Source organism: Rhineura floridana, chromosome 2 (assembly GCF_030035675.1).
Source record: "Rhineura floridana isolate rRhiFlo1 chromosome 2, rRhiFlo1.hap2, whole genome shotgun sequence".
NCBI lineage: Eukaryota > Metazoa > Chordata > Lepidosauria > Squamata > Rhineuridae > Rhineura > Rhineura floridana.
The window spans coordinates 57,312,933-57,323,492 of record NC_084481.1 but is presented as its reverse complement, the minus strand read 5'-3'; the positions used below and the strand labels follow the sequence as shown (position 1 = coordinate 57,323,492).

At 45.1% G+C, this 10,560-nt stretch overlaps 1 protein-coding gene across 4 annotated transcripts in view; it reads left to right on the top strand.

Annotated features, from left to right (window-relative positions):
* The first annotated feature begins 6,591 nt into the window (after positions 1–6,591).
* KCNJ3 (potassium inwardly rectifying channel subfamily J member 3) overlaps positions 6,592–10,560 on the top strand; it is a 216,859-nt gene continuing 212,890 nt past the window's right edge. For all 4 annotated transcript variants that reach the window (XM_061608756.1, XM_061608759.1, XM_061608757.1 and 1 more), the window contains exon 1: positions 6,592–8,744. In XM_061608756.1, coding sequence (XP_061464740.1) covers positions 8,064–8,744 — 681 coding nt within the window. In that variant the 5' untranslated portion in view covers positions 6,592–8,063. The remainder of the gene's footprint in view (positions 8,745–10,560) is intronic.

Sequence of the window (10,560 nt, the reverse complement as noted above, 5' to 3'; positions counted from 1 at the left end):
TAATCTTGTTATTTCTAATTCTTAATAAATACTTTCTTGGTTAAACATAAGCCTGATTCCTTCAAGTGGGAACACATACCAGGGGGAATAGCAAAGTAACCAAGGCTGAACAGTTGTATCGAATGGTGGCAGCGGCGGATCGGAGGAAAGTGTATCCAGTCCCACAGAGAAAACCAGGGCTGTATGCTTCAGAGACAAGAGGCTGCAGGGGGGGGTTGTGAATTACCTATACCCATAGACACAAGGTATCGAGATAGCCTGGCAAAGACTAAGGCACAGCCTATTGGCTAAAAGGGATACAGAGTGTGGGGTAGTAAGGCCTAGCAGGGGGATTTGTTGAAATCTGTGCTAGAGCTGTAAAGGGTAAGAAGAAAACCTGACGTTCCTGTCTGCTGGCAGCCACAATTGAGAGCTTCACAGGTGGTGCCAGGGAAGGACGTCACAGCCCTCACCTGCAGAGCATAGTGATCAACTGATATATAAGAGGTAAGATGATCTTTCAGGTATCCTGGTCTGAAGCTGTAGGGCTTTGTATACCAAAAACGAACTTGGCCTGTCAGCTAATGGGCAGCCAGTGCAACACTTTCAGCACCAGGGTAACATGTTGGCAATACCCTGCTCCAGTTAGCAGTTCTGTTGCCTCATTTTGCACCAGCTGCAGCTTCCAGACCAACCTCAAGGGCAGCCCCACATAGAGCACATTACAGTAATCCAGCCTGGAGGTTACCAGTGCATGGACAACAGTGGTCAGTCTATCCTGATCCAGAAATGGCCACAGCTGTCTTAGTGGTCAGGCTATCTCTGTTCAGAAACAGCTGCAGCTGGTAAAAGGCACTCGTAGCCACTGAGGTCACCTGGGCCTCTAGGAACAAAGCTGGATCCAGGAACACCAGATTATGAACCTGCTCTTCCAGAGGGAGTACACCCCAGTCCAAAGCAGGCAACTGACCAATTATCTGAACATAGGAACCACCAACCCACAGCGCCTCTATCTTGCTAGGATTCAGACTCAGTTTATTAGTCCTCATCCAGCCCACCACCGAGTCCAGGCACCAGTCCAGGGCTTGCATGGCCTCTCCCAATTCAGATGTTACAGAAAAATAGAGCTGAGTATCATCAGTGTACTGCTGACACCTTGCCCCAAATCTCCTGATGACTGCTCCCAAGGGCTTCATATAGATGTTAAACAGCATTGGGGACACAATGGCACCCTGTGGCACCCCACAGCACAACTACCAGGGGGCTGAAAAACGATAACCCAATGCTATTCCCTGAAAACAGCCCTGGAGATAGGATTGGAACCACTGTAAAACAGTGCCTCCAATACCCATCTCACTAAGTTGGCCCAGAAGGATACCATGGTCTATGGTATTAAAAGCCACTGAGATATCAAGTAAGACTAACAAGTTCGCACTCTCCCTCTTCTCCTGATAAAAGTCATCCATTAGGATGACCAAGACCAACTCAGTCCCATAACCAAACCTGAACCCAGATTGGAATGAGTCAAGACAATCTGTTGCATCCAAGAGTACTTGCAATTGCTGCACCACAACCCTCTTAATCACCTTCCTTAAAAAGGGGGCATTTGCAACTGGGCTGTAGTTGTCACAAACCAATGGGTCCAGGGTGGGCTTTTTCAGGAGTGGTTGAATCACTGCCTCTTTCAGGGCAGCTGGAACCACTCCCTCCTGCATCAGCATGTTGACCACATCCTAGATCTACTTGGTCAACCCCCCTTGGCAAGCTTTAATAAGCCAAGAACAGCAAGGGTTGAGAGGACACGTTGCTGGCTGTAGCGTTGCAAACACTTTGTCCACATTGTCAGGCTGCATCAACTGAAACTGATCCCAAGAGGTTGCAGCTGACATTGTACTGGGCACCTCACTGGGGACTACAGTAGATGTAGATGGGGCATCAAGATTGCTAGAGAGGAGAGCAATTTTACCCTCAAAGTGCCTTGCAACCAATTCACAGTGGGCCTCTGAAGGATCTAAAACTCCATTAGCTGGAGCTGATGTCAGCAGACCCCTGACAATATGGAAAAGCTCCACTGGACAGCTACTTGAGGATGTGATGGTAGCAGAGAAGTAGGCCTTCTTCGCCGCTCTCACCACCACACAGTAGGCATGGTTATTATGTTTTACTCATGCCCAATCAGCCTCATAGCACATTTTTTTGCCACTTGTGCCCTAGCCATTGTCCAGCTTCAGTGAGAATGTTCATTTGTATTACAAATTCCGCTCCTTTGTCTTTTCCTCATGAAGAAAGATTGATTAGAGTTTAATATTAACATGAAAAGCATGAGAGAAACTTAAAGGTGGCATCAGCTTTATCTGTGAAAATGCTAGGCAGATTTTATATTTAAAACAAATGGCACCTTCATTATGTAGTTTCCACCGTATGCCAAAGACACTTCTTTACCTTGGCCTTTGACACCTGCGATATGTGTTTTTAGGGCCCACTCTATTCCAGTTATTATAGTTCAACTGTTTTATTGCTGGTGAAGGACAGGTAATAAATTTAATATTAATAATACCACATGTATGAAACTGAGCATAGCACTTCTCTTGTGAATGTGTGGCATTTGGACACAATTAATTCACTTTCTCCTTAACTATATTACTGTCTCCAGGTTCTTCTCTTCCCTGAGCCTTGGGGAAACCTTGCTGCAGGTTTGCAGTAAGAGCCCTCCCAGGGAATTGTACAGAACCCAGTTACTAAACCAGTTTATTTGTTTAAAAAGCTTATGTCCCACTTTTTTTACACCAATTGGACTCAAAGGAGATAATAATATAACCAACTTTTTAAAAAGTCCATGATGTACAATTATTCTAAAATAAAAAAGTCTACAAAATAAAAACACCACAGCAAGGAATAGTTATGTAAGAATTGTATAAGGGAACAGTATTAGGAACATATTTATTTATCTGTAGGAATTTCTATGGCTCTACATTTCTCAACATAAAATACAAGAGCAGTATATATCTTCAGTATATATCTTAACTTGAAAGCATACAAAATATAAAAGCATTTTCAATATAACAGAAAAACAGTGGAGTACCTTCAATAGTATGGGCAACATGGCTGTGCAACATCTAAGGAACACTTTACAAGAATAAGGAAATACTAAAGACATTCAGTCAAAGGCCTTCTAAAACAGCTATGTTTTATTTATGTATTTATTTAATTTATATCCCACTCTTCCTCCTAGAAGGAGCCAGTGAAACACCTGAAGGAATGCAACATTGGGACATGATGGATATCACTTGGGAGGACATTTTGTCACTATCAGAAAGGCCCTGGTCCTAGTAGCCACTCACCACACCAATGACTGAGGGATCTGGACCATAGCCTGAACATGTGGGGAGGTTAAGGGTAGAGACACACTTACTGTTGTACAGTTTCCAGTGTGTCTGTACTGGCCTACGCTGCTGAAATCAGACTCTAATATAAAAGGGGTGCTTTTAAAAATAGGTTTAATACAAAGTTTCAGTTCAGAAAGATTCATAGATCAGCTTACAGGTTACACAGAACACTGCAACTCTACTCAGCATAACTAGACACGTCTACACAGCACTAATTGTCGCAGCAATTGAGCATGCCCCCTTACAAACCTTAAGTAAGTGTGGGCGACTTCATCTATTTGTGTGAAGAAGGTGTCACTGAACAGGAGCATGCACGTATGTGTGTGCTCCTCCATAAAAGAACTGGGGGGAATCTTTGAGCCTGCTGGCGCAGTTGCCTCCACATCTGGGATGAGGGTGGCAGAGACACATCTGCAAGGTTCTCCTTGGGAGGAGAAATGCATAGCACAGTGGATGGGGAAGGGTGTGCAAGAGAGGTGAAAGGGAAGTCTAATGGTTGGGCAATGTCTCATCAGTTGTAACTGGAGCTATAGGGGTGGAGCTGTCAGTGTCGATGCAGCTGGAGCCTTCGGCTTTAATGCCCTCTGACTGCATGGCACTAGGGCCCTCCCCAAAATCCCAGTCCATCTCCTCCTCTTCATCCTCGCTCCGCATACATTTCACAGGGCTCATGACAGTGTCTCCACCTGTGTTTTCTGAAAATAGGCCCCCCCAAATGCTAGTCAAACTCCATCCCTTTTTACTCTAAAACTTTGTCAGATCAGCTCAAGTGCACTTTAAAAAAAAATCAGCTTCAGGCAGATTTCAAAACTGATTAGTAAATTAACCTGTTGCCCCTCCAGGTGTGGCCAATGGAAATGCTTTGCTGTAGCCTCAGGCAGAGACAGTGGTTGGCCCAACACTTCGCTGTGGATTGTCCTGAAAGATCTGAAGTCAGCAATGGAGAAGAGAGGTGTGTCCAGCCAAGAGAAGAGTCACTTGAAAACATAGCCAGAAAAAACATTCTTGCTGCTTTTGAAGCAACTGGTGTGCCTACAGCCTACCATATTGAAACTTTTGTGGATTGTGAATTCTGCAGTCATGCTTTACAGGCAAAACTACTTGCACATGCCTTTCTACTCCTGTTTCAAGTAAAGAATTGGAGGGGAGTACTGATGGTTTTTGCCCATGGGCCAAGGAGATGACATGTGCAGAGCACATTTAATGTTTAAAATGATGTCCACTCTAAAAAAGGTATGATGCACAAAACATAAAGGGTGATATGCTAAGATCTAAAAACCATTCAAAACAATAATCAAAAGATTATATATAATGGAGTTTCAAAAACTTCTCAATCACTCAATATCTCCTCACTCTCTAAAGAGATGTCTCTGCCCAACTGCTGTTTAAAATATTTAAACTAAATACACTTCTTTCTGTGCCTCCTTCTCACCCATGCAATTAGTGTGACACCCTTGAGTCTAGGGATGGGTGGGAATTTCAATTCAGTTCGCATTTCAAGCAGAATTTATCAAATACATAATTTCCAAAACAGTATGAGTACCGAAACACAGCCGTCCTTCAAAATTTGCATTTATTATAATTTTGGGATGCAATTCGCCAATTAAACATTTACAAAAATGCATATGTTAGGGGGAAATGTGCATAAAAATGAATATATGTGAAAATAACATGCAAAAAGGCATGAAATGATGAGTAATGGCTTGCAAAAATGTGTGCCTTTGTCAAAATTGCCTACAAAAATGTGTTTATTTGGAGAAATTCACACTAAAATGGTAGAGAATTTTCATGAGGATTTTTTTTTAAAATTCACAGATTGCTGCAGAAATGTAGAGAACTGAATTTAACATTGGAAAAATGAGAAACAGAGAACAAAAACAGGCAGATCTTTCCATCCCTACTTGAGTCTCACCTGGATACCACCCAAATGGGAGCTTCCCTTTGATGTTGTCCCTCTTCAGGAGTGTTCTCCTTGGGCCTGCTCTGGTAGCCCATCACCCATGGAAAATCCTAGGGATATCCTCCTGCCCCAGGATATTGGCACAGAGGCTACCACCCTTGTACTGAACGTTGTGCGCCCCACAGAGGAAAGAGTTCTCATTCACACTGGCCCCCGTGTTTCTTCCTGCTGACAGTTCTCTCTTACTCCACCTCATGAATACAGATGACATCAGCAACAATTTTGGGAGCCAAATGCTCAGGTCACATCCACACTATTCATTTAAAGCACATTTGAAGCACATGGCTTTCTCCAAAGAATCCTGGGAACTGAAGTTTGTTAAGGATGCTGGGACTTGTAGCTCTGTCAAAGGTAAACCAGGATTCTTTGGGAGAAGCAATGTGCTTTAAATGTGTGGTGTGACAGTTCCCATGGATCCGCATTGTTCTGGCTGCCTTCTCTCACTCTGCCATCTCTCTTGGGCCCACAGTAAGGGTAGAAACACACCCACTGTTGTGCCGGTTCCACTGTGTCTCCATCTTTCTTCTGAAAACAAGACACATGATGCTAGTCAAACCCCACCCCTTTTTACTATAGAACCTGGTGGAAGCAGCCTGAGTGGGTTTTTTTTAAAAAAAAATCAGCTTCAAAGAGATTTTGCAGCTGATCTGGGGATCAACCCTTTCCCCCTCCAGGCGTGGCTAATGGAAACACTTGGTATAGGTGACTAGTGTGTTTACAGCCTAAATTTTGGGAACATTATCCCTCCCCAGTTTGTCTGGGTCCTATAGTATGATTACTATAACCCAGATTAACTGTATATATGTGCTCTGTGCCAAAAATATATATTTTCACAGAGTAGGTGAGCATAATTCTTTAGGTTATAGAATTAATCATCAATGCTCTGGTTTAATGAAGCAGTGCTGAAGCAGTATCAAAATTTTGCAGCATTTTTTCTTTGATGAAATTAAAGAAGAGGATAGTTTCTGGGACAATGTTTCCAACAGGCAAGATTTTTTAAAAAGGGGGGGGGGACAAGGGGAAAAAAGTACCTACCTTGAAACTGGCAGGATCTCTTTATTTTGGTTAGGAGAATTGGACTTTTACCAGCACCCACACAAATTACTCCATTGGGTGAGACTGCTCTGCATTGGCTAGCGTCTAATCCTTTTACTTTAAGCCCCTCTGCGCACACATTTCGGGTCTCCCCCCCCCTCCACTATTAGAGCTGGCACAGCCGCCTCCTTGGTGATAGCAGTTGTTGCTGTTTGGGGGTGAAGGGGCGAAATGAGTGTGCGTGGACAGCTAATTCAAATTGGCGAGGACGGCTGTGGTGCCCATGGCACTGGCGGGCTCTCGCTGCCGCCGTCTTTGGCGCGGCAGGCCGAAATGAAGGGGCAAAACCAGGCGGGTGGTGGGAAAAGAAGGCGAGGGACAGGCGGGGCTAAAACAGAAGGTTTGCAGATCGCCGCATGTATTAACTCACACACGCAGCCGGAGACGTCGTCTACTTCTGCAGCTGCCGCCGCCTCGCCACATCGGGCAACCAGCCTCGCCAGCTGACGCCTCCCACTATCATGAGGAGGAGAAAAAAACATACTAGAGCCGGGGAGCTTCGTTTTCCGCGCAGGCTGAAGGGCAGCTGAACAAGACCAACGGGGATTGATAGATTGATTTCGAAAACCCTGAAGGAGAGGGGGAGGAAAAGAGGAAAGACTGGCAGCCTGAGAGGGAAGGACTCTTTACCACCACCACCACCCTCTCTCTCTCTCTCTCTCTCACACACACACACACACACTAGGTTGCTTTCCTTTTTGAGGTCGTCACCAGCAAAGAAGCAAGACATAGAAATGGGTGGAAGAGCCATGAACGCACCCCAGCTTGTTATAAGGCACCGCTAGGGAGTCTCTCTTCCTGAGGCACCTCAATGGTGGTTAGCACGCCATACACCCGCACCCACATAGCAACTCCTCAGGCACAGCCAGGTAATTGAGACTGTGTGCATGAGGCGCCTGGTGTGGGTCCCCCTCCCGGCGCCGGCGCCCCCTTCCTCCTCCTCCTCCTCCTCCTCCTCTCCGCCCATGTGTCTCCTTCGCGTCCTGCTGGGCAGCTGCGGAGGCTGTTCCGTGTGAGGGCGCTGCGGGGAAGGCAAAGACTTCGGTAGCTGCTTGTGTGAGGAGGATTAGGCGCGAGAGCGGGAAGGAAGGGACGATGGTGAGGTGGGGGCTGTGAGAGCTTGTGGCCCTTTTCTTTCTCTTTTGCTTCTGGGGGAGGGGGAGAGGGAGGAAGAGAACCTGCCAAGCGATGCCTTTGAGCCGGGGAGAGGCGAAGAAACAGCGCCAAAAAGCGATTGTCCGCCTGACTGACTGCGGCTAGTTTGCGCGGAATTCTCAGCCACCTCATCCGCACCTTTCCTAACTTCCAGGAGTGGAGTAAGAAAGTGCCACATTGAGCTGCTGGAAGGTAAAGCGAATGTACTGCTTCCACACGTGGGCTCCTGGCTTTGAGTAGAGAAGGAGAAGGAAGAGTTTATTTCGAGAGAGAGTGGTTCGGTAGGGGAAGAGGGTGGTCCAAAAGAGCAAAGGGGAGGGAAACAAAAGTAAGAGAGGAGAGAAAGAAGGAGGGGAGAGAGGAAGAGTAGGGAGGGTAAGGAGGGGAGAAGAGAGGGAAGGGTGCAGCATAAGAGTCCTACCACCTCATTCTCCCCCCCCCCGCGCTGCACACCGCAGATTGGCGAATCTGGCTAGCCTCTCTGTATTATGTCTGCACTTCGAAGGAAATTTGGGGACGATTACCAGGTAGTGACCACCTCATCCAGTGGCTCAGGCTTCCACCCGCAGCAGGCATCGGCACATAAGAAAAAGCGACAGCGGTTTGTGGACAAGAATGGAAGGTGCAATGTACAGCATGGCAACTTGGGCAGCGAGACGAGCCGTTACCTGTCGGACCTGTTCACCACTCTGGTGGACCTCAAGTGGCGCTGGAATCTCTTCATCTTCATACTCACCTATACTGTGGCCTGGCTTTTTATGGCCTCCATGTGGTGGGTTATTGCCTACATGCGGGGTGACTTGAACAAAGCCCACGATGAGAAATACACGCCTTGCGTGGCCAATGTCTACAACTTCCCCTCTGCCTTCCTCTTCTTCATAGAGACAGAAGCTACCATTGGTTATGGCTACCGATACATTACAGATAAATGTCCAGAAGGCATCATCCTCTTTCTGTTCCAATCCATCCTGGGTTCCATTGTGGATGCATTTCTCATTGGTTGTATGTTCATCAAGATGTCTCAACCTAAGAAACGGGCAGAGACACTGATGTTCAGTGAACATGCTGTCATCTCAATGAGGGATGGGAAACTCACCCTGATGTTCAGGGTGGGCAATCTCCGCAATAGTCACATGGTCTCTGCACAGATCCGCTGCAAACTCCTTAAAGTAAGTTCAGGCTCTCTTTCGTGCCCTTTGTGGTAGCCACAAATGCATGTTCCTCTTTATTTCACCTTTCTTTTTTTTAAAGTTTGCACATGCACCTTTCCACACCTTTCTTTATTACACAGAATCTCAGCTGAGTGTTTGTACCTGTCGGTTATCTTTTACTCATCTACTCTTATGGTGTCTCCTTTTCTTCCATGTATCCTAGAGCAGGGATGGGCAGACTCTAGGCTTGTTGGATTTACTTTGTTTTTAATAGAACCTCAAGATCCAATCAGAGCCAGATGCTAAAAAAAGAACCAGTGTGGTGTAATGATTAGGGTGTTGGGCTATGACATGGGAGACCAGGGTTCGAATCCCCACTCAGCCATGAAGCTCACTGGGTTACCTTGGGCCAGTTAGTGCCTCTCAGCCTAACCTACGTCACAGGGTTGCTGTGAGGATAACACCACCCCGAACACCACCTTGAGCTCCTTGAAGAAAAGCTGGGATATAACTGTAATAAATAAATGAAAAAAGACATATAATTTAAATGAAAGAACAGGGTGCCTCTGACCATGTTATTCTAAGCCTAGGAATTTGTTTTCAGTGTTAGAAGTGATTTGAGCCCACAGTCATTTCAAACAAAGCCCACTTCTTGATAGCTTTCTTCAATTCAGCAACCTAATTTAAGTGAGGAAAAGTCATTTTGTTGCTGCTGTTGTTAAACAAAGGGAGTCAGAAACCTTTGCAGATCTGTTTTCAAGTCTACGAGCAGATCCCAATCTAGTTTCTGCCCACCCTTGTAGAGATCTCAGCACTTTCCTTTTCTTTTCTATATCCAGTGTATTTGCATTGCCATTTCCCTCTACTCCTCTTCAGTGAATATCCCCTGCTGTATAAGGCTCCTTTCTCCCTGAAGTCTCTACAGCACTGTCTCCCTACTAATTTCAGTCACCTTAAAAGCATGAATTCCTCTATCACTTTCCAAATTTCTGAGGGCATTTCCTTTCCCCTTTTTCACAATAAGATTATAAAACTAGAATTCAGTAAGCTCTTTCCCACACCCCAGGCTTTAATGTTTTCTCTCCCCACACCTTGTTTTTGTAGTAGTGTCTGAAATATTTTACCAGCATAGGCGATATATTTTTGATTCCTTGAAACTCAATAAACTACCTGTTCTTATTTTCTTTTCTCAATTTCTGTTCAATATGATCTGTAAATAAAATGGAGAGATAGTTGCCCTCTGGAGTGTACAGATTATGTCTGATGCATCTTAAAAGAACAAGAGCAGTATATTTTTCAGAGTTCAATCCTTCTGTTGACAATATTGATCACCCTCACATCATAAAGGTCCACTGACTTCAGTGGAGGCTTAACTTCAGGTGTATGGGTAAAGAATAGTGATGTCATGAGTTGATATTTATTTTTTATTTATTTATTTATTAAATTTCTATACCGCCCCATAGCCAAAGCTCTCTGGGCGGTTCACAACAAGCAAGACAGCAAAATACAATTAAAACCGTTTATAGAACAATTTAAACATACTAAAATACAAATCTACTAGCATACTAAGATGCTAAAAATAAGTTGAGATGTTAAAATGTTAAAATTAAAATTATTAAATTTATTAAAATGCCTGGGAGAAAAGGAATGTTTTAACCTGGAGTCGAAAAGATAATAATGTTGGCGCCAGGCGTACCTCCACAGGGAGATCGTTCCATAATTCGGGGGCCACCACTGAGAAAGCCCTTTTTCTGGTTACCATCCTCTGGGCTTCCCTCTCAGTAGGCACCCGGAGGAGGGCCTTCAATGTTGAACGAAGTGTACGGGTAGGTTC